At 33.9% G+C, this 25,289-nt stretch overlaps 1 protein-coding gene across 2 annotated transcripts in view; it reads right to left on the reverse strand.

The window, feature by feature from the left end:
* Positions 1-25,289, reverse strand: part of PPP3CA (protein phosphatase 3 catalytic subunit alpha) — a 359,353-nt gene that overhangs the window by 47,004 nt on the left and 287,060 nt on the right. For both annotated transcript variants that reach the window (XM_031941911.1, XM_031941910.1), the window contains exons 7-8: positions 6,786-6,863; positions 3,481-3,575 (exon numbers count right to left, since the gene is read on the reverse strand). In XM_031941911.1, the coding sequence (XP_031797771.1) occupies positions 3,481-3,575; positions 6,786-6,863 (173 nt within the window). The remainder of the gene's footprint in view (positions 1-3,480; positions 3,576-6,785; positions 6,864-25,289) is intronic.

Consider the following 25,289-nt stretch of genomic DNA (forward strand, 5'->3'; position numbering starts at 1 on the left):
TCTCTATTAAACAGGAAAAAAAAAAAAAAGCTGGATTTCTATCTTTTATTATAAGGCTAGCAAGACCTATAATAATAGCAAGAAATAATATTCAAGAAAACATGAAATTACCTTGGCCATCACTAATGACTTTTCGCTTAAAAAAGGCTAGAAAACTAGCAAAATATGGGGTAATGGTAAGAGGGGATTCCTCAGGAGTTTCCTCTTCACATCATGAACACACATGGCAGTAACTTGGATTCCATTTTCCACTTAGACATAAATAGCCCCAGAATTACTCCTCAAAGCTGCAGTGGTGACTCTTTGTATAGTCTCAGAAGTCCAACACATAAAGAGATGAAAGTGTATTCAACATAATACTAGACCTGTATGTACTAGTAGTATGATTCTGAGCAAGTTATCCTCAGTGCCCTCATCAGTAAAATAGGGATTATAAATACTGTGGCATTTATCTCATAAGAGCTGAAGGAAGGCTCCAATGAGCCAATATATGTTAAGTGCTTTGCAAAGTCCTGAGTAAATATTAGCTAGTACTATTGTTATATAAGGTCCTCGGATTTCTTTACATGGTAAGATTTCTCACACAGGTGCAAAGGCAATTCATTTGAAGTAACTTAAAGGCACAGCTGTTTTTCTTTACTACTCAAAGGAAGCACCTGCTGAAATTCTTTAAAACAAAAATTATTATTTCATTTATTAGAGAAATATTTTAAAAAATGACAGTGAGCAATGTTCTGCCAGTTCCTAATGTGCTGTTGGGCTTGTGTTTGTAGAGCAGCTGATGCACAATCACAATGACAGCTGCTTCTATTTGTAAAAAGTCTTTCCTTTTCCTCTTGTTAATTCTGTATTGATTTCAAAGGAATCAACCATTATAAAAAGCCTGTTAGAGTAGGAAGGATTTTTTTAAGATCTAAAACTTAATCTTTTTATTACATAGAAGAAGAATCTGAGTCAGAGAGAAGTGCTGGTTCAAATGGGGTGGACTGGTACAGGCTCCTATTGGCTCCCTCAATCTGATAAATCTTCAGTGTGAGCATTTACACCTTTAAAATGGAAACATGTTACAAATCAGAGTTTGATTTATTGTTTTAATTATCTAGACTTAAGAAAGTGACAGGAAAAGTGTTAATAATGTACATGAAATTTTTAAAATGTCATGTCAATTCAAAGAGTTCAATATTTACCAGCTTTCTGCTGATCAGATAATTAAGTGGCAGAATGAGAATTTGAATCCAGTTCTTTTGACTCCAAGTTCAGCTACATGATATAATAGCTAGAATCGGGAAGATCTGAGTTCAATTACTACTTCAAACACTTGTCCAAGATCCTGGGCAAACACCTAACCACTGTGACTCAATATCTTTCTCTTCAAAATTGAGATAATAATTGCACTTACTTATCAGGTTGTAGTAATAACCAAAATGTGATAATATTTGCAAATCACTTTCCAAACTTTAAAGCACTATATAAATGACATTATATTATTTTACTACTATAAAACTATTAAAAGTCACTGCCATGGAAGGCCATAGTTAACATGGATCATAGTCCTAATCATTAAGATTGTCAGAAAGCTCGCAAGAGCTACTTTGTATAATGTTAACTTTATAATTTTTAATCAGTACATTGTCTAGAGAGAGAGACAGCTGAGTCAAGAAGATAGGATCAGTTTGCTTTTGACAGGCTTTGGCCATGTGACCTTAAATGAGTAGTTTTAAGTTAGTTAAAGATCTCTTAAAAGTAAAGTCATTTAACTCCTCAGCATTATAGGCAACCCTCTAGCTTGTTGACCAACCTGAACTGGTATGGGGAATTTCTTCATCTGGAAGTTCCCTATACTAACGAGCTTGTCATCATTTCACTTGTTCAGTTATGTGTGACTTTTTGTAACTCCATGGACCATACTGTCCAAGAGTTCTTTTTTTTTTTTTTTTTTTTTTTTGGCAAAGTACTGAAGTGGTACACTATTTCTTTATCATGTAGATTAAGACAAACAGTTTAAGTGACTTTCCCAGGGTCCCATCACTACTAAGTGTTTGGACTTGGATCCGAGTTCAATTCTTCCTGACTTTAGGCCCAGCACACTATTCTCTGAGCAAGCTAGCTATCTCCTATACTAAAGACATTACAGGTCTACGCACTATTCTGAAAGTCTTAATGCTTTACAAAATATCATCTAACAAATCTTGATGATACACAGACACATAAAAGTTAAGATTAGGCAAAAGAAAAAAAAAGTCCAGTAGGAGGAGAGGGAACTTGTGTTCTTACAGAGAAAGGGATGGAAGCTCCCAATAGGAAATACCCTCAGTCAACAGAAATCAAACATCTGGCCTTAGAGATGCTTGTCATGCTGAGCAAAGTCAAGTGGCCATTACTTGTTAAGGGAAGGACTTGATCCTGGTGCTTCCCGACTCCCAAGCCACCTTCTTTAATCACCAGATTCACAGACTTATTTGCATTCCTGTAACCCTGTTTGCCTCAGTTCTTCATCTATAAAATGAACTGGAGAAGGAAATGTCAAATCATTCCAGTTTCTCCACCAAGAAAACCTCAAATAGAGTCATGAAGAGTTGGACATAACTGAAAAATGACTGAACAACAATCATTTTATTTATTTTTTACTTCTCTATTAATTTATGAATGGCCAAAGTAGATTCTCATGTTTTTATGACATCTCATGTTTATATGAATCTCAGTGTCTCTATCTCTCTTCTTCCCTCTCTCCCTCTTTGTATCTGTAACTGCCATGTATACTGATATATCTAACTTATATATCTCTCTCCATACCCTTTATAAGGTTATATCTATCTGGGTATCTATATTTATATAATCATTAGCTATATCTACATTCATCTGCATCTGTATCTTCTTTGCTTTTGCATATATGCATGTACATTATATTTACACATGTTTGCATATGGGCATGTAATATGTTCTATTGTGCATATGCACACAGATAGGCACATAAGTTTGCAAATGTTATGTGTGTGCATATACATATGCAATGCACAGAAATGTTTGGCAACACAATATGTACAGACATGTGTATATGGTATACATACATGCACAACATGCATACATGAAGTATGTCCACACACTTATACATTGTAATGTGCACATATATACATACATATATAATTGTACAGATTAAATAAATACAACTGGGAACACAAAGGAAAGAAAAAATAATGACTTCTTTAAAAATTAATTCATTGTTACTACAAACTCACAATAACAAAGTTTCCCTCTAGCAATGCATCTAGATTGATATTTGATCTGTAACTTCAGAGGCCTGTGAAATGTCCTGGGTGCAATGAGTAGTTGAGTGACCGAAAAATAAAGCATGGTTAACTAATGACACTATGATGCAACAAGATACAAGTATATGTTGGCTTAATATACCTTTACAAAACAAAGACTAAAGTTAAATGCAGTACATACTCCTAAAGATTCAAGAACATCTAAGTGACTTACCTTTGTTATTGTACACATCTAGATAATTTGGTGCTGAAAAGATTGTAATTAGAGAAGGGAAGCCAGTTGTTTGGCTTTTCCTATACATGCGATACCTGAAAACAAAAAAAAATAAAATAAAAAAAAATCTAAGTTAGAAAGAAGGCTGTTTTTAAAAAAAAATGAAACAATACCAAATTATAGATTTGGCAATGGATAGCAGAAAAGGATTCAAATACTGTTAGTAAAATGAGGGCCATTTATATCCCCCAACAAGACAATTTCTCTTTTAAGTTGGCTGATAAACGCTAATCTCAGAATCTGGGGACGAATTTTCCTATGGCTACTATATTTTAGAGATCATAGGACATACTTTATATAGCATGGCTTCTTATATAATATTCTCTTCAAAAAGCCACAGATACTGTTGACATTGCAATATCAAGTCAGATCACTAATGTCCAAGCCAGTTATTCTCCAGATTTACAGATGCACTACTGAGATAACCTTGTCCACAAACAATCTTTCCCTGAATAGAAATTTGTCTCTCAAAAGAATATCTAACCATGTTCAAAATTCACAAATTTAGATTTTCAGCTTATATCCATCTGCTTTTCTTCTTTCTGGCTTCTATGGAGCAAAAAATAATTCCTGTAACAGGATAATATTTAATCAGTAATGAAATTGGAAATGAGGAATTTTTGAAAACACATCAATGATGTTGCTATTTTACTTTCCTGAAGACAAGAATAATGATGCAACCTTTATTTTTCAAATAATCAAAAGAAGTGGTAGATATAGGCTTTCTTCCACTGAGGTGAAAAAATATTTTGCTACTATCTGGGGAGTAGCTTTTGGAAATATCAAACTAGAAAATTTACTGCAAACGAAATTGCCTTGTAAACGAAATCTTACTTACCCTTAGGTATCTCCTGCTAACTATTTTTGGCAGGCAAACTGTTCTTAATTTTTACTGAATTATCTAGTAAAAACAAAATCTTATCAAATGAGATACAATATAATTTCAAGATATCTTCATATCATTTCTTTGAACTTAAAGAAACTGATGCCAATCCAGGAAGAAAATCTTTCTAGTCCTTTGGAAATCTCTAAAAAACATTTATCTTGTGTTTGTGAATGAGCAAAATATTGCATGGGTAAGACAATCTTTTTCATTTTTAGGCCCATGATTTTACAAACAGGCTGTGACAGTAAATAACTGTTTCAAAAGGAAAAAGACTGCTTTAAGTTATTGCAATGACTCTATTGCATCAACTACTCAATTTCACCCTTAGTAGCACTCAACAATACTTGTTCAATTGAAAAGATCCAATTTGACAAACTCCTCCATAAAGATACGTGAAGGCCCAGGCACAATAATAAGACTAATTTCATTCAGGCTCTCTGCCAGACTGACTCACAACTTCTAAAAGGTATGCAGGTGCTGGGCTTTTGAGCTTTAATAGATATTCTGTAATAGAATGGTTCTTGAATGCATATGTTTCTTCCCAATACAAACTTTTTTTTCCTCCTTAGTATCTTAGTCAAGGGCTAATGATAGATATAATAGGAAAGGACTTCTTCATGTCCACTCCCAAGCTTCTGCTATGACCAAATCACTGGTACTTTGTTTCAGTGAAGTGATATGTTCAGAATAAATGCTCTCAAGGTAATAATTTTCTTGGCCAGACTGATATGGTCCATTAAGAAAAAAATCTCAATCAGAACTCAGCAACAAGACTATAATTCTTCAGTTTCAGGAAGACACATGTTCTTTCCTTCATCTTGTGCCCAATATTTTACTGAATGAAATGACCTGATTGTGATTAGAACTTGGAATGTGATTTGATTGAGCTTCTGGAGAGCAGAGGCTATTTAATTTTTGTTTTTCTGCCCTTCCCAAGCCCCTACCACAGTGCCTGGCATGTAATAAATATCTAATAAATGCATGCTTATTGATCACAGATGTCAGGCTATCTTAGACCACTGATACCTAGTTATATTACTATTCCACCAAGGCAAAAGTAGGAAGCTTTGGAAAGTCATTCATTACCTTCATGGTTCTCAGACTTCTGGGTTATACAAGTTACTTGAATGTTCAACATGGTATTTGTTCAATTCTATGTAAAATATGTATTTTAGTTGGGAAATATTATCTCTTATCTTTGCATTTAACTAAAAAAAAAGAATGAATACAACATTAATTGAGTGCTTATTATGTCCAAGTACTGAGCAACCTTCTTCCTGCCCTCAAGATGCTTATGAGCAATTGTGTATGTATGTATGTATGTATGTATGTGTGTGTATGTATATATGTATAAATTTACACATATATACCATATGTACCCAAACAGATGTGTATAAACATAAATGTATATGTATATATAGTTATTTGTATAGATAGAACATATGTATGGTATATTATAGGTAAATCTGTGTGTATATTCTTATATGTATATATTTATATGTATATAAAGAGAATACAAGTTTTCCTGTTATCAAATTCACTCAGAAAAACTCTAAGAGGGAGGAATGATAGCTGTGGTATCATTTAGGAAACGACACTTAAGCTGTACCATAGAAAAAGAAGGGGAAAAAAAAACCCAAAGAATTGAGATGGGGTACAAGAACAGTAACTCTTCCTAATAAAGGAAGAATAGGTTAATGCAAACATGAAAGTAGGGCAGAACAGGGCAGGAAGATATTAGGGATCAGTAAATAGTATGGTTTGTGAAGCACTGTGCCTTATTGTACAGAGTGCCTCTGGGTCTGAAGGTCCATCAGATAGTAACTAGCTGTGTGACCCTGAATAATTCATTTAATTTTTCACTGGGCTTCAGTTTTATTTGTAGGAATGATAAGGCTTATAGAACTCACTTCACAGTGCTTGTGAGGTTTAAATGAGACAACGTATGGGAAACAATTTGTAAATTTTAAAAAGGTTATATATAAATAAATGTCAATTAATTATCATTATATTTAAATAGTGCTGGGACAGTACAGATTGCTTTTGACAGCTTTTGTTTTTATATCATCTTTACATCCTAAAAGGGTATCCCAAAATTTTTGGTGTAGTTTTAAGCTATTAAAAGACCAAACTGTACTAAGACTTTTGGGAAAATCTTTATTCCTCAAAGCAACCCTCCCCTACTCTTCTAAAGTGCTGTGCTTTTTATAATAGTAATAAACTGTTTGGCAAAGCTAATCACAACAAAAATGTCTGATATTGTCTACAATCATCCAAATCCACACTCCCAATCCTCCAGCCTCAAAAAGAAGGGAAGAAGGGTCAAAGGCCATTTCTTAAAGTCCCAGAAATCACTTACCCTGCATCTTGGGCTTCATGGGCTCGGAGTATAGATAACAAGTTATTGTGCTGTAAGAATTCACATACAGCAGGGTAACTGTCAGAAACAAACAAAAAAAAAGAATTAATCATGAAATTATCATATCAGATATTATTCTCTAAAAATGACCAACATGATCCAGCATGATTAAATATATATAATTCTTGAAACAAGCATCTTAGTTTTGAAGATAGTTACCCCATCTTTTTCTCCTAGCAAATTAAAAAAAAAATAACACCAAGTTTTAAACATACTTTTTTATAAGTAGAAAAGGGGGGAGGGGGGAAGAATCTTAGAACACACACACACACATACACACAAACACACATATATACATACACACATGAGTACGCACATACACACACATCCTTATCTCTTGAAGAAAATCTCTTTTTTATTAAGTCTTTGCTTAGTAAACCAACCACATAAATGTGATCAACTCTGGCCATATTTTAATTACATCTTCTCTAACAATTAAAGAGTATTTGTCAACTGTCTAAAAAAAATTTGGGGAACACAAATAAGAGAAAAATCTGGTTTATACACATATATTCAAACTCAAGCAAAAAAGGAAACATTGCCTTGTAGAGAGCTATCCATGGAGCCAGGAAAATCTAAATTTAATTTTGCCTTTCACGCACACCAGCTGTCTCAGATGACAAGCAACAGAGCAGGTACTGTTTTTCTTTGATAATGTTTCCTCACCAGGATTTCCCTATACCATCTTAGTAAAAGGTTCGATCAACTAACCAAAGAACAACAAATGAAATCTTTCAAATACGTGTATATAAATATCATCTGAATTATGTCTTTGTTTCTGATCAAGATAGATGGTACAGTGAAGATTAGGACTCTCTGAACTCAAGGTATTTCCTTACCCAATCATACAGTCAAATTTAGCAAATTTCACTTTTTTATGTTTAAAGAGGAACTTCCAAAGTAATAACATATTTTCTTCTTTTTTTTCATAATTATAACTTTTTATTGACAGAGCCCATGCCAGGGTAATTTTTTACATTATCCCTTGCACTCACTTTTGTTCCGACTTTTCCCCACCCTTCCCTCCACCCCCTCCCCCAGATGGCAAGCAGTCCTATACATGTTAAATATGTCACAGTATTTCCTAGATACAATATATGTGTAGAATGTGTATGAATGTGTAGAATGTGTAGAACCGAACAGTTCTCTTGTTGCACAGGAAGAGTTGGATTCAGATGGTAAAAATAACCCGGGAAGAAATACCAAAATGCAAAGAGTTTACATTCATTTCCCAGTGTTCTTTCTTTGGGTGTAGCTGCTTCTGTCCATCACTGATCAATTGAAACTGAGTTAGATCTTCTCTGTGTCAAAGAAATCCACTTCCATCAGAATACATCCTCATACAGTATCATTGTTGAAGTGTACAATGATCTCCTGGTTTTGCTCACTTCACTTAGCATCAGTTAATGTAAGTCTCTCCAGGTCTCTCTGTATTCATCCTGCTGGTCATTTCTTACACAACAATAATATTCCATAACAGTCATATACCACAATTTACCCAACCATTCTCCAATTGATGGGCATCCATTAAGTAATAACAAATTGAAATCCATATTTATTTATGATACATATTGCTTGATCCTTACAATGAAACTTTCTTTTGTTCTAATGAAACAAAAATTGAGATCATGCTGTTCTTGCAATATGAGAATAGTGCTACATTGAAAACGAAAGCTTAGTTCTCTATATGTCTGTTGTAATATAAAATATTTTCTAAAAAGCCTTTATAACTTCTTCCTCTCTCAGGTTACAGACAAATGCATGTAATAAACATGATTAAGTTTAGATGACAGCTCATGGAATATAAATCAGGTCAATCATAACCTGAAATGGCCATGCATTGTGCATAAATGATACACATAACAGTGATTAATGACCTCACCAAATAAATATGGTCACCTGGGGAGGGGGCTGGGTTGTGGGTATAGATTTTTAATTACATCTACTCCAAAGATCTAAGAGAATTTGGCAGCTATCTAGAAAAGCAGACAGCCATTTTGTTTCTCCCATTTTTAAAGCAACTTCCTTACTAATGGGATAAAGAAAAATTTAAACTTCAATTAAGCCTGTAGAAGATGGCTGTAACAATGTTGAGAAACTGATTACAAAGCAATGGGATTTAAAAATGAGGGGAAAAAATGTTTACTTAAGAAATATTTGCTTCTCTGCTGAAAAGAGGTTTGCTGGGAACTTAGGTTTGCTATATGTATTCCTAATCTCAAAATCTTTATGATACATAATTAAAAAAAAAAAAAAAGCAGACTTTCCATACCTTATCATCCTAAATTTTAGTACCTCTCCTTTGTTGATCACCATATACACATGTACACATTATATATGTATATGCTAATATATATGCATATATATTTATATATAAAATTAATTGTAAATTTATATGTATGTGCATAGATTTGTATATGTGTGTGTGTATGAGTATGCATATGTTCACCTCTCTATATGTATATATATATATATATGTGTGTATGTATATATATATATATATAGAGAGAGAGAGAGACAGACAGACAGTGTGGATATATGTTTATATTTATATATTATGTGTATATATTTGTCTATATACATATAGTATATATGTAGGTGTGTTTGTCTATGTATATATGTGTGTCTATATGAATATGCCTATCTATGTATAAGCGTATATTGTTTTTACAAAGTTATTTTCATGTTGTTTTTCCCATTAGATTGTAAGCTTCCAGAGAGAAGGGACTGTTTTTTGGTATCACTGTGGCTTAGCAGATTGTCCGGCAGAAAGCAGTTATTTAATAAGTACTTATTTACTGATTAATTGTGAAAGAGTGGGTGTTTCTGCACATATCTGCCCTCTCTTTTTGGATGTGCGGATGTGCAGATAGGCTAAATGCTTAGCTATATTTACTTCTATTTTTTTTCCTTTTGGAAGAATTTAATCTGTTTTTACAAGTCTGCATGTGTACCATGCCTATAATTACACATCTCATTCAAATGTATGTATGTATGCACATGTAAATAAACTGTACGTAGAATTAGAAAAGGCATTTTCATTCTTAAGGATGTATTGTATTGTAAGTAAGCATTATATATATGAACCACAATTTCCCTTAAATATATTTTATTATACATTTAAGATTTTTTAGTCAAAGTCAATGACAAAATTCAACTAACATAATCAACTAACAAACTGATCATGGTGAATCATGCTTATTCCATTAAGTAAAAAATAGTCATATCATATTTCAAATGAAAAAAGTCTTAAAGAAGTTTTAACTAGACAATTATACATAATAATATTTTATATGCTATGTAGAAGTCCATAAATATATACATATGTACATGGATATATATATATATATATATATATATATATATATATATAGTGTGTATACATACACAATATATATATATTGTGTGTATACATACACACATGTATACATACACACATGTATACACATACATGTATGTATGTGCACATGTGTATATGTGTGTGTAAACATCCAAACACACACAGAAAGTTATTTACATGAATAAATTCTCCCCAATGAAGAAGCAAGCCACCTAGTGAAGCAGCAGAGTACTTTAAAGTACTTTGAGAGAGACAGAAGGAAAGATGTATCACTATCACCCTGATTACCACTTGCCTTCAAACTGTGATAGAGACCACCCAAGAACTTAAGTCCAAGAGACTTGAGAATTGAAATTTCCCTCAAGCTCCTAGATATGTCTCCAGCTCAGTCCCTGAAAGCAAGCTCATTGTGGAGATAGGGAGTTCATCTTTCTTATGACAACCAATAACAATTACTAAATTATCAGTAATAGGCAAATAAACACAGGAGCTACTTATAGTTGATAGCACCAATCCCCATCCACTCTAAGACTATTCTGTCATCTAGAAAAGTGGCTTCTGTGGTAAATGGACCAGCCATCTTTGCCAACTATAAACCGATGGCCACTGACAAGTCAGATGGGCTAATCTAGATGAAGAAACAGGGTAACTTGAGGGGAAAACATAAAGTGATACGATGGGCAAGTCAAAACGCCACCATTTCCTTAACCATCATCTCTCCTTGGGACCTTGATGGAAACAGTGCAGAACCATGAATCCAAGAACCTGGGAATACCAGTATTTCCAATATGATAAAATATTATCATATTTTATGACATGATAAATCATATCATGATTTATATATATAATATGATAAAAATAAGATAATTATTTCCCATCTGTGGAAAAAACAAAAATCTAGAGGGCAACATGGTAGTGAGAACTGTCTTCCAAATCAAAGCAAATGGGTTCAAATCCTATCTTTAGTACCCATACCCTGTATGACTTTAGATAAGCCAATTTACTTTTCTGAGTCTCAGTTGTTTTCATATAAAAAAAGATGGATGAATTCCAAAGTACCTTACAACTCCAGGTCTATGATTTTTCCTCAGAACATAATGAATACTTCCATATTATTAACAAAAATGTCACAGCGCTTTTATGTTTTTCAGTTGTTAAGGTCATTTGTCATTTATTTGGTTTTTGCTTTATTTTGGTCTGACCTTTTTTTCTTCAGTCTAAAGAGCTCTTACAAATCAGCAACTTAAAAGTTTTGAAAGGTTTCCTGAGACCTCAAAATAGGAAGTGACTTTCCAAGAGCCATGCAGCCAGTATAGGTTAGAAGCCAGGTTTGAATCTTTGCTAGTCCCTGTTCTCTATACCATCATGATTCTTTTAAAGGCAACTTTTCAAGAGTTGAGACCATGTGAATAGAGAGCAGTGGGATATATGAGACAGAATGTGGAGGCAAGAATAAAAAAGACATGGAAACAACTGTTTGTGGAGAGGGGAATGAAGAATAAAGGATGAATCAGAGCTTATAAACCTTGAAAGGGCAGAAACTGAGAAATCAGAGATGAGTTTACACACACACACACACACACACACACACACAGAGACAGAGACAGAGACACAGAGAGAGAGAGACAGAGACAGAGACAAAGAGATAGAGACACACAGAGAGAGAGAGAGAGAGAGAGAATTTTATTTTGGATACATTCAATATGAGATTCCTATGGGACATACAATTCAAAATGCCAGCAGGGAAATGATAATGGATCCCGATCGCCCCTCCCTAATTATGCTGGCTTTTTGTAGGATAACTAGTTATGGAAGAATCAAATATATAATTGGAGCTGAGGAGGAAGAGAAGTACAATATATGAATATTTATATTTTATATAAACACTTTTTTTTTTCGTCTTTCTTATTCCCCTTAAAATATTCCCTTTTAAAATCTGTGGAACAGAATCATATTTTTTTTTCCAATTTTTTTTTGTGGCACCAACTACATAATTATCCCCCCTATAAATAATATTTTTGGCATCTTAGCAAACCTTGGTGTAACTCAGTTCCAAGACCACCTGGGAAGATGAGGCTAAAAAAAGGGGATTGTAAAGAGATTCAAATAAGCCAGGAAATGTGTATAGGCATACATTTCTCATAGTTCTTAGGTTTCCATTTCTTTTGCCCTTGGAGAGACTTCTACACAGAGTTCTTTTTTCTTTTCTTTTTTTTTTAAGTGATGAAAAAGAGAAGAAAGAAGAGAAAGAAGGCATTTGGAGCTAGAACAGTTTCTGTAGCAGGGAAGAGAGGATAGGCATGATGGCTTTGTGACTAATAGGAAAATACTAAGCATGAAATGAAATTTCTTTATGGAACCATTTTATAGAGGCTGGGCTGTCCTTGAGTAGCCATCTGGTACAGACCAGATGGGAATGGACTAGAGGCAGCCAGACTACATGGAGAATGACCAAGTCAAGCTATGGGTGATACTTGTAGCTGCCAAAGGTGAATCAAACAGAATCCCAGTCCACAGTTTGTTTCTCTATTGTTTCCTTAGAACACTTGCTCTGGAAGCTATTAGTACTTTTGAACCTGCTCATTCTTTTCATTTCCCTTTTTCTTAGAAAGGTAAGAAGAGGTGTGGGGTGCTAAAGGGAAGAGCCAAAAGAAATATTGCAGTCTGCTGGTTGAAGTTTACTTTTACTTGTTTTTCTTAAATTTTCTGATGGTGTTAATAAGCCCCACAACCATCAACAGTGAATTGCTGAATCTTAGACGTTTGAGTGATTTTATTTGAGAGTATGAAGCAAAACTATGGGAATTAGGGACCTTGAACTATATAAAGAAAGGAAATTTTGCATTTTGTTGCTTTAAAATTTGAAGATAGTTTAGCCGAATGTGTGATGGAACCTACTGGAACTGTCTACAGTAATGGGGCAGCTAGATAGATAGTGCAATGGATAAAGCAATGGCCCCAGAATCAGGAGAACCTGAGTTCAAACTTAGCCCTAGATACTTAATACTTCTTAGATGTGACCCTGGCCAAGTCTATCTAGTTCCCACCTCCAAAAAATAAATTACAATTGCTAAATCTCCTCCCTCCCCCTCATGATAAATACTGTACAAATCAATGTGGGACTTATTGTCGTAACTGTCCCATTGATTGCCCAGACTTAAGAAAGTGGTGGGAAACATGTGAATGAGGCAGATTAAACTTAAAACTGCATAATGCATTTTCAAAAAACTTGTTAACTACCAAACACACCTCTGATTCTACACCATACATTCTAAAAAGCTTTTGACCCCATGGCCATCACTGGCTGACTAAGAGGGCAAAAGCCCTGATATAAGAAAAGAATTGGTTCCATATAAGTAGCAAGACTGCCACCAGTAACTGAACATGTACTAGCTCCTCTCAGTTGATTAATTGGCAAGACTATGGTAGCTACTTCTCATTGGTAAGGAAGAGAGTATGAAGTACCAGAAGTTGCATCTTTAAGCACTAGAGTTAGCAACAAACTACCCTTGTACATAATATGCCTTTTCTTTTTTATTGATCTATTTAATTTTAATACAACATACATTTTAATTTTCTTTAAAATAATAGAAAAAAAACAGTGAATTTGCAATCAGAGAACTCTGGTTCAAATCCCATCTTCAACATTTAGTAACCATGTTTCCATGGGCAAGTGATTTTGTTTGGGATTTAAACTTGTCCTCTTTCCATCTTCCATCTCAATAGAAATTCCCTGTGTCTGAAATGCTTTGTTTTGTTTTCTTTCACCTCTTCCTCTTAAGAGTTCCTAATCTTTCTTTAAAAGCTCAGTTCAAATATGATTTCCTAAACCTGGTTCTTCTAACTGCTGTTCCTCAATTACCCAATTTCCTTGTATTTTTAAAAATATAGTTTTATGTTGTACAACCTTACATATATTTTTCCCTTGATAAAATATCACTGTGGAGTATAGATATCATCTTAAAACACCAGAAAGTTTTTAAAAAACAGTATTTATGGGGAAGGTTTTATAGGGAAGTTAAAATAAGAGTTTAGATCTTGAAGGATACATAGCATGCACATCACCAAATAAGAATATGACTGAAGTAAATTAATTTATTCAGAGATAGCCCCAACACAAACAAAACTTTTGAGACACATATAATCTGGACTGATCGTACAAGAGAATTAACATTAAATCTAGAGAAGGAAAAAAAAAATGAAGGGAAGAAGGAGAAGGAAAAGTTAAAGAAAATGTCTTAAATACTTTGAAGAAAATAAAGAAAACTATAATAAGGTTCAATTATAGAAAAGGAAAAAACTAGTTTTCTGTACATGAGATAAAACTTTTGATTTTCTTAGGAGTATTTTACTATTAAATAACGCAGATAATTAAAAAAAACAAGATGATACAATAAATACTAATTAGTATAATTTTTAAAAATTGCATTTACTATTAGATCATTAGTCCTCATCAGTATATAAAACATAATTGATGTTTTTTCTAGTGTGACTAAAAATCTTTTTTTCAGGTAAAAATGTATTACTAATTGTGACAAAGGTAAAACAAAGATTATTACCATCTTTCTTATAATTTGCTTCTTGGTAATTTCACAGATATACATTTTGAATTATCTTAACTGTATTTCATCCTGTTTGTGCATAACATTATGTTGATTTCATCAAATTATGTAAATGCAAAGCCTCCTAAATGACTTCTATTATCAACCAAAAATACTCAGCCAAATTAATCTGCATGGGATAAATCAAATGGACAAAGAATGCCAATTGTTTAGGCACTGCCATGTAGATAGATGGACAGCGCAAAGAGTTGTTCCATTAGTATGCAAAACTTGAACAAACACTTCAGGTAGACAATGAACAGAAGTCAATATTGAATAGCAGGAAGAAAGACTAGATTACATTTAGAAAATTATCCAGTAATTTTTTTTATGGCACCAACACACTTTCCTCTGAAACAAATCCTTATTTTTTATGCCAAAATCCATTCAGTGATGTTACATGGCTATGAAGCTGCAGTGCCACAGTCTTTATGGGAACCAAAAGAAAAAAGGCTGTCAATAGCAAGAGGCATAGTGAGTGGTGATAGGCTTTGGTAGGCTACCAGTGAACAAATACATAGGAGAAGTGATATACAAGATATTATCAAGCCATGTATAAGCAGAAAAGAAGGCAGGCTAATTATTTAGAGAAAGCACAGTCACTCATGGCCAGCCTGTTTGCCCTATTGGTATCCATTCAAGGCCAATAGGAAGGCCTTGCTTTCTTATATTTAATTTAATAGTTCTCTATTATGTTGAATGGAAAACATATGTAGGATTTATAGGCAGCCATGGACAAGATGAGAAGACATAGCCAGGGGGCAGCTAAGTGGTGCAGTGGATAGGGCACTAGCCCTTATGTCAGGAGGACTTGAGGGCAAAACTGGTCTCAGACACTTCCTAGCTGTGTGACCCTGGGCAAGTCACTTAATCCCAATTGCCTCAGAGGAAAAAAAAAGAAGAAGGACATATGCACTGATAGAAGGAGCAGTAGCATTGATGAAGTAATCTATCATGATTTGAAGTAGCTGATCAAGACTAATTGAGCTTTTCATGTGAAGAGTAATTACATAAAGGCAGCTAAATGACATAATAGCTCCAGGGAGCTAGTCCTGGAGTCTGCAAGATCCGAGTTCAAATCTAATCTAAGACATTCATGAGATTTTAGACAAGTCACTTAACCTCTGTGGGGCTTAGTTTTGTCAACTATAAAATGGGGATAATAATAACATCTATCTCCTAAGTTTATTTTTAGGATCAAATGAGAGAATAATCTGTAAAGCACCTTACAATCTCCAAAGCATGATGTAAAAGTTAGTTATTATTAGAATAGACCTACCAACAAATAATAATAATAAGCTTGGACCTGTGAACTCACAAGACAACCAATGGAAATTCTGTGTCTCTCAGTCAATTGATAATTTGAGAAACTTACCTCATTTACTTTCCATCTTGAAATGTCATTTCAAATCTATGCTTTTGTAATTCTATCTTTCAAATGTCACCCCCAACAAGAGCAAATGTGAGGAAAAAGTCAATTTTTTTTAATTTCAAGAAGAAATTAAAATTATTATATATATATATATATATATAAACAGAAGCACTGGTAAAGAAAGTACTAGGCTTAGAAGCAAGAAGTTCTGAGTTCAAACCATGTCTATTATAATAGGACAGTTGCATTATCTTGGCAAAGTGACAACTTTCACGTTCCTTAGGTAACTTCTTGAGCTTGTCTCTTAAATAGCAAAGCAGTCAACTTTCATTATTAATGAAAAGAGTTCTAGTATCTGGATTTCTTCATGTTAAGGACAACAAAGAGCCTTCATACATCTGCATATGTGAAGTCCATCATGGAAAAGCCTCTGCATCTTTGTAATCTTTCATCATTTTCTCTCCAATTTCTTACTTACTTTTCCTTCCTTCTTTCCTTCTTTCCTAAGTATGTGGTAGGTAGAATAATGAAAGTGGATAAGATGAAATATATGGTTTTTGCTCAAAGTGGTGTTGCTCCATAGAGAAAATGGAGTGAAGCATTTTCTATAGTCACTAGTATGTTTTACCCAAACATTTAACTTTCAACTTTGCTGATTATTACACCTACTGTGTAATAATCCAAGGCTATTGCAGTAATGATTTTAGACTATCAGTCCCCTTATCTCTTAGATCCAGGGAAATTTTGAATGACTCAGATTTCTTTTTGTTTGTCTATCTAAACTTTTATTTTCCTATCATTTTCTGTTATTTATAAAATGAATTTGGAAGTTTAGTTATTAAATACTATTTTGTTCAATAATAAGGACAAATTATTTTAGGCCAATTTAACACTTTCGGACTGAAGATTCTCTTTTTATAAAATGATAGAGCTGAATTAGATGTTCACTAAGGTTTCCTCCTAAACCTAACAATGATCTAATGAAATTGTGTCTCTTCCTTTCCCCTATTTATCCAGAACTACCTGAGGTGATCCCCTCTATGGCTATTATTAAATCCATTTTATCTTAATCAAATATGCATACCACTGATTATTATGAGTTGTTACAAAAGTTTAAACAATGGCATAAATTGCCACTAGGTGGAAGTCAAAACAGCCTAGAAATCACTGTCATCAGGAAGCATTTATTCTCTTAAGAAGCAGCAACATAGCTATAGATAAGATCAGTGTTGGCCAAGGATTCAAAAATTATCTGTAAAACACTATAAACAATGGCAGAAAATTAAAAGCAGCAGCATTTCACAAGATAATAAAAACAGTGGAGGGGAAAATAAGTGCCAAAATGTTGTCATGAAAGTCAAATAAGACTAATCATCCTCAGAGTATTTATATATGAAATAGCCAGGTGACTAACAAATAGAAAATGGGCACAAATTTGTTAGCATACCTATGGCAATTTTTTATCATTGATAATGGAATCATCATGCTTGGACTTCAAAACCTCCCTAAGCATCCACTGGTGCTATACAACCAAATAAATGAAACAATAAAATGAAATCAGGGAAAATAAAAATCATGGATGTTTATTAAAAAGTTAGTAAAAAGGACATTGTTCTGCCATATATCTACTTTCTCATACCTATCTGACCATAAATATCATTCTATCATTTTCTATGCCATATGAGTCCTAACTCTTTTATGCCTCCTCACTATTATGTCCATTCCTTCTACCTTTCAGTTCTTTCCCAAATAAACTGTCTTCGTTTTTCTATTTTCTGGTGAACCAGTTCAATTATACGCTATGTTCTACTCTCCTTGTTTTCTTGTTCCATCTTCTCCTCTTTTCTCTATCAGATTGTTTCCACTATTGTCTACATTATCTCTCTAATCTTCAATCTTTTTATACCTATTGGCTCCCTCTCTGCTGCTTTCAAACACACATATGCTTTCACATCCTAAAACAACAACAACAGAATCTCACTTGATTCAACCATTCCTATTAGTTATTGTCTGATTTCTTTACTTCCCTTTCTGTCTGAACTACTTGAGGAAGCCATCTGCATATTATGTATTACCATTCCACTTCTACTCACTTTTAAACTCTTTGAAGTTTGACTTCTGCTTTCATCACTCAGCTGAAACTTCCTTCTCCAAAGTTACCAATGATCTACTAATTGCTAAATTTAGTGTCCCTTTTTCAATGTGTATTTTTTTTTTGTATTTCTCTCCCAGAAAAGGACATTGTTAATGTCTCTTCTTCCCTCTCTCCTTTCCTTCCTTCTTTTTTTCCTTCCTTCCTTCTTTTTTTCCTTCCTTCCTTCCTTCCTTCCTTCCTTCCTTCCTTCCTTCCTTCTTTCCTTCCTTCCTTCATTTCTTCTCCCTCTCCTTTTATAAAAACCATATTTGATGGCTTCTCATTTTCCTTTGGTGGATTTTCATCTAGTTCATGCTGACTAACTGTAAGGGTGCTTTTGGTCTTCTACTTTTCTCCCATAACAAAATCTCTCTTGGTATTCTTACCAACTCCCCTCATTTCAATTATCACCTTGATGAAATTGATTTCCACATCCACATGACTAATTGTGTTTCAGACTCCTCAAACTGGATTTCATAGGTATTTCAAATCCAACAAACTCCAAAAAGAATATATAGTCTTTCCCTCAAAATTCTCCCCTCTTCCTGATTTTCTTATTTCTCTTACTATTACTGTCACTTTCCCAGATTCCCAAGCTTGTAACTTTCTTGTCACTTTTGACAGCTAGCCCCCTGCAACCAATACTAAGTAAAAATCTATTGCCAAATCTTGCCATTTTTACTTTGATAACACCTCTCACGTACATTCCTTTCTACTTGTCACCTCATTTCATGTTCTCATCACCACTTGCCTGGACTATTACAGTAGCTTTGTAGCTGTTTCTGCCTCAAATTTCTCTATCAATATATCCTTCACTCAGTTATCTAGAGTTTAGATCTAGCCATGCTGTTCTTCTAGTCAATAAACTCCAGTGGCTCTCTATTACTTCTAGAATGATAAGGTTCTATATGTGCCCCTCTTCGTGTATCTCACGTACATTCCTTTCTACTTGTCACCTCATTTCATGTTCTCATCACCACTTGCCTGGACTATTACAGTAGCTTTGTAGCTGTTTCTGCCTCAAATTTCTCTATCAATATATCCTTCACTCAGTTATCTAGAGTTTAGATCTAGCCATGCTGTTCTTCTAGTCAATAAACTCCAGTGGCTCTCTATTACTTCTAGAATGATAAGGTGCTATATGTGCCCCTCTTTGTGTAAAACATTGCATAAATTGCATCAATTCCCAATATTTCAAAATGAGTTTCATGGACTGTGGCAGAAGGACAATGAGCCAGATATATAATTGAATGGAGGAAAAAGAACAGGCAAGATTGTTTTAGGGGTACTGTGCAAAATTTTCAATAATTCTAATAATTTTTTTTAACACATCAATCCATTATTTTAAGACCAATGTTTTCTTGCTGATGCTCTAGCTCTTAATTATGAAACACAATCATCATGTAAGATACAATCATCAAAATGTTAATTAATACAAAAGACAACAATAGTAAGCAAGAATTGACCCCAGATACAATCATCAAAATGGTAATTAATATAAAAGACAACAATAGTAAGCAGGAATTGACCCCAGAACATGACTAATAATGATTCATTTACAGGAATAGTGTAAATAATAATAACTAGAAAACAAATGTTCAGAAAAAGAAATTGGCCAGTTATAAAATAACAAAAAACAATAAAACTTTGGCTAGGGATGGTACTAATGAAAATGAAAAGATCAGAAGGAAGGCTTCTGACACACTGGATAGATACTTGTAGTTATGGAAGACCAGCTTATTCTTGGATGAAAATATTCTTATTCCAAGTCCAGAGTTTCTTCCATTGAATTTCAGTTTAAGTGTATAATAAACCATGTGGCATAGAGTAAGCATTAAGAAAATGTTTGATGATTGATTTAGTTTTTCATCTTGATTTTGTCATCCTTAAGAAGGTTACATTTGACTAAGGGGAGATGATAAGTAAATATATATATGAATCTACAAAATTAATTCAAGGGAGTTATAAAAGAGACACAACAGGAGGAGTATCAAGTGATAAATGAATGTGAGCTCTAAAGCCCACAGGGTCTGCATGATGCTAATTTGCTGAGGTTGAATGATGCAATGAAGACAATAATGTCTCCAGAATCAAGAGCTCCAGATCCCAAGGCTAGTTCTAATACTTACCAGTTATCTGACTAAATTTCACAAAGACTCCACTATGATAGATTTATCAACATAAATAATAAATCTCTCTCAAATTAAACTTGTAAGAAAAGTGCTTTGAAACTATTAAATGATACATAATAACATGCTATTAATATTAGCAGCATTGTCTTTATGCTAAATATTCAAGTATAGAATAGCTGATAAAATATGACAGGTTTGAATTTTGACTCAGATGTTTACTAGCTCTGCCACCATGGGTCAGTCAATTAGCATTTCTTAAATGTTGACTGTGCCAAGGGATATGTTAAGTGCTGGGTCACTTCACCTCTTTAGGCCTTCCTTGGTTTCCTTATCTATTAAAAAAAAAAAAAAAAAAAAAAAAAAGAGGGAATTCGGCTCAATGAGCTGTAAGGTCCCTTCTAGCTCTAAACATCAAGATTCCCCAGAATAACTCACATACTAGTCTAAATACAATAAATCATTCTATAGATTTTTCTCTCATAGATAGACTCAGAATATACAGGAATGGTGTAGATCTAATACTCAACTAAAGCAAGATGAGAATGAAATAAACAGCTAAAATCCAGTTACAAATACCATGAAATCAGGCAGACAGCCAGGCAGCCAGGTAGCCAACATGTGTGAAACACTGATTATGTGCCAGGCACTATGCTAATAACTATGAATATAAATACAAGCACAGAGAGAAAAGCTCTCTGACCTCAAGGAGTTTTTTCTCTAATAGAGGAAGTTAGGACAAAATAAAAGGAAGCTTTTTTAAAAATTATTATTATTATTATTGGAGCATGGTGGAGAGTCAGAAGTAGAGTCTGAAGAGGTCCTACATCTCACCCCAGTCTTACAGGTATGTCATAAATGAAGCAACCCCTATTTTGCCTCATCCCACGATCTGAGAAGGGAGAGTTTGAATTGGCAGGAAAGGAAGCATATTTGGAAAACCAAGACCAACTTCCTATTAAGGTATCTAGGGAGCACCAAGAATAAAGAATTGAGATAGGAAAATTATCAGGTAAGCAGAAGTATAGACCTAGTCTACAAGATTGAACAAAGAAAATACTGAGAGAGATAGGGAATTGATAACTTAGTTTGATTTCCCAAATCTTAGTCTTTTGGTACTGATACCTCATATTCCCTCTTCCTGGTTCAACTAGCATACTTTTATCATCATGGATACTGCGTAAAGAGAGGAAAATTAAAGAGAACCAGGTCAGATTGTTTTGTAGTTGTTCAATGTAGCTGGAGTTTTGAGGTGGGGAGATCTAATGCTATGAAGTGCTTTTGCCTAGGTGTATATATGAGTTTCCTCATTGGGCATAAGTTCCTGAGAAAGTATCAGGTACTAATTCATGCAGTTAAGTTTCATGAGATTTGTGCAAAATAGAATACCTAAATGCTGGGTTCTACAATTCTATGAAGATATCTTCTCTAGTGTCTCAGCAATACTCTAGCAGGGTCACAGGATCTTTGTTGTCAGAGATCATGGGACCCTGATATTGGATCCTCCACTTCTTTTGTGTTTTTATATATCATTTTAGATGGGCCTGGTTTCAGCTTCTAATTATTCCAGTGTGGAAGATTATTTTTGAAACTCTCATTATTTAATTCCATGCTGATATTTAGGAATGGAGGGGATATTATTGCCAAAATAGTGGAAACAACTTACATGTAATATTTTGTTATGATTTAAGACCTTTAAACAAGATTAATAACTTGAAATAATGTATTAATTTCAAAGAGATCAGAAAAATGATTTCTTGAGTTTATACAAATTAGTATCTTCTTCCTCTTCTTTTAAAGTATACAATGGCATTTTGTTTGTTTGTTTGTTTTTTCATTTTGGATGGCAGATTTAGAGCAAGCCTAAGAAACCTGTTTAATATAATAACAAACTTAAAAATCCCCAATATTTTCAGTGTAAAAATGACTACCAAACAAGTTAGAAGGCTTCTTGGGTTCAAAATAATATCATGGCTACTTCTTAGATAAACTCCAAAAGAGAATTCTCTGAACTTTTGCATAATTCACTTAAGAAAAGCCATTCAAAAAGAAAATTTAACATTGAACCAAGATGACTAACAAATTCAAAACAGTTTTCTTAAATGAACAATAGAACTTTATAGGAATAACTGGCTCTATTTTTATGATCATGTAGTCCAACCACTAGATAAACAAAACATTTTGTTTTCTATGATATCTTTATTTACTGGTAACATAGCTTTTAAAGATGTCTAAAGGTGAAGATTTTGCTGCCTCTCAATGTAGTTGATTCTATTTTTATTTACTGACTAATTGATGGAGAATACTCTACATGTTCAGAATGGACAGCAGGATGGTACAGCAGATAGAATGCCCTATCTGGAGTCAGGTACACACATCTTTATAAGTTCAAATCTGACAAGATTAGAAGGGAAGCAATAAACTGGGAAAATATTTTTACAGTCAAAGATTCTGATAAAGGCTTCATTTCCAAAATATATAGAGAATTGACTCTAATTTATAAGAAACCAAGCCGTTCTCCAATTGATAAATGGTCAAAGGACATGAACAGATAATTCTCAGATGAAGAAATTGAAACTTTTTCTAGACATATGAAAAGATGCTCCAAGTCATTATTAATCAGAGAAATGCAAATTTCTGAGATACCACTACATACCTATCAGATTGGCTAGAATGACAGGGAAAGATAATGTGGAATGTTGGAGGGGACGTGGGAAAACTGGGACACTGATACATTGTTGGTGGAATTGTCAATACATCCAGCTATTCTGGAGAGCTATTTGGAACTATGCCCAAAAAGTTATCAAACTGTGCATACCTTATGATCCAGCAGTGTTACTACTGGGCTTATATCCCAGAGAGATCTTAAAGAAGGGAAAGGGACCTGTATGTACACAAATGTTTGTGGCAACCTTTTTGTAGTGGCCAGAAACTGGAAACTGAGTGGATGCCCATCAATTTGAGATTGGCTGAATAAATTGTGGTATATGAATGTTATGGAATATTATTATTCCGTAAAAAATGACCAACAGCATGATTTCAGAAAGGCCTGGAGAGAATTACATGAACTAATGCTAAGTGAAATGAGCAGGACCAGGGGATCATTATATACTTCAACAACAATACTATATGATGACCATTTCTGATGGATGTGGTCCCCTTCAACAATGAGATGAACCAAATCAGTTCCAATACAGCAGTAATGAATTGAATCAGCTACACCCAGTGAAAGAACTCTGGGAAATGAGTCTGAACCACTACATAGAATTCCTAATCCCTCTATTTTTGTCCACCTGCGTTTTTGATTTCCTTCACAGGTTAATTGTACACTATTTCAAAGTCCGATTTTTTTTGTACAGCAAAATAACTGTATGGAGATGTGTGTGTGTGTGTGTGTATGTACATATATATATATATATATATATATATATAATTTAACATGTATTGGTCAACCTGCCATCTGGAGGAGGGAGTGGGGGGGGGGGTAAATTGGAACAAAAGGTTTTGTAATTGTCAATGCTGAAAAAAAAATAATGTAAGGCAATGAAAAACTGGCAATTGATATGTACATTTTTACCTAATATAATTTTTCACTCAGGAATATATCCAATAAGTAAGAGTAAGTGTTTCTCTTCCATTATAGTCTCAAGAATACCTGACTTCTGAGGAAGAGATTATCTACTTACTATCTCCTCTTGGGTTTTTATTTTGGGGGACAACTCTAATATTTGTCCCTAAGCTTAAAATTTAAAAATTTTATTCTCTATCAAATGGAAGTATCTTTCATTTTTATCTTTGTATTCCCAATGACCAAATATAATCCCTAGCATCAGCAAAAAGAAAAAAAAAAAAGTTCAAATCTGGCCACAGACATTTCACTATCTGTGACCTAGGCAAGTCACTTAATCCTGTTTCCCTCAATTTCCTAAAATGAACTGAAGAGGGAGATAACAAACCACTCCAGTGTCTTGGCCAAGAAAACCCCAATTGGGATCAAAAAGAGTTGAACATGACTGAAACAAATGAGCACAACAACAACTTGTTCAGAAATTTGTTCTTGTGTTTTTTTAATAATTTAGACAGAACTGTAATCTGGATTTGAATCTAGTTCTGTCAGATATGAAGTATTTGAATTTAATCGAATTGTTTACTTCATAGACCTCAATTGTATTAATTGTAACAAGGAACTATTGATACTATTGACTTCATGGTGCAGTAGGTAAGGAGTTTGACCTATATGTGGAGAAGCTGTGTTCATTCACATCTTGGTCATGACCACATTGGGCAAATTGCATGAGGGTACTTGATTTCATTTGTGTTATTAGGGATTTGGATGAAGTGGTTTTTGATGGTCTTTTGAGCTCTATATCTATGATCCTTTGATCATGTGACCTCAATGATTTCATTTGTAAAATGAGGAGGCAGCTAAGTGGCACAGTGGATAGACTGCTAGGTTTTAAGTCAGCAATATTCATCTTCTAGAATTCAAATCTGACATCAGACACTAGCTGTGTGACTCTGGACAAGTTGCTTAGCAAGACTCAAATGGAACCATGAAGAATTAGTTAAAACTGAACTTAAGGATTCAATAACTTCTAAGATCCTTTAAAACACTAAAACTATGAAATTATTCCTCCCCTAGACATTATAAAATTTTTGTGAAATTCTAATGACATAATGTAAGGAAAGAACTTTTTAACTATAAAGCACAATTGAAATACCAATTCATTGTTTAAAAGAGATCAACAGTTCTAGCTAATTCACCCTCCTCTCTTCTCTTCCTTTCTTCCCTGCCCTACATTCTCTTCATGGTGAATATAATTATTTCACTTAGAAAGCTTTCAGAGTACATTAAAATCACAGTTTTG

This window comes from Sarcophilus harrisii, chromosome 6 (assembly GCF_902635505.1).
Source record: "Sarcophilus harrisii chromosome 6, mSarHar1.11, whole genome shotgun sequence".
NCBI lineage: Eukaryota > Metazoa > Chordata > Mammalia > Dasyuromorphia > Dasyuridae > Sarcophilus > Sarcophilus harrisii.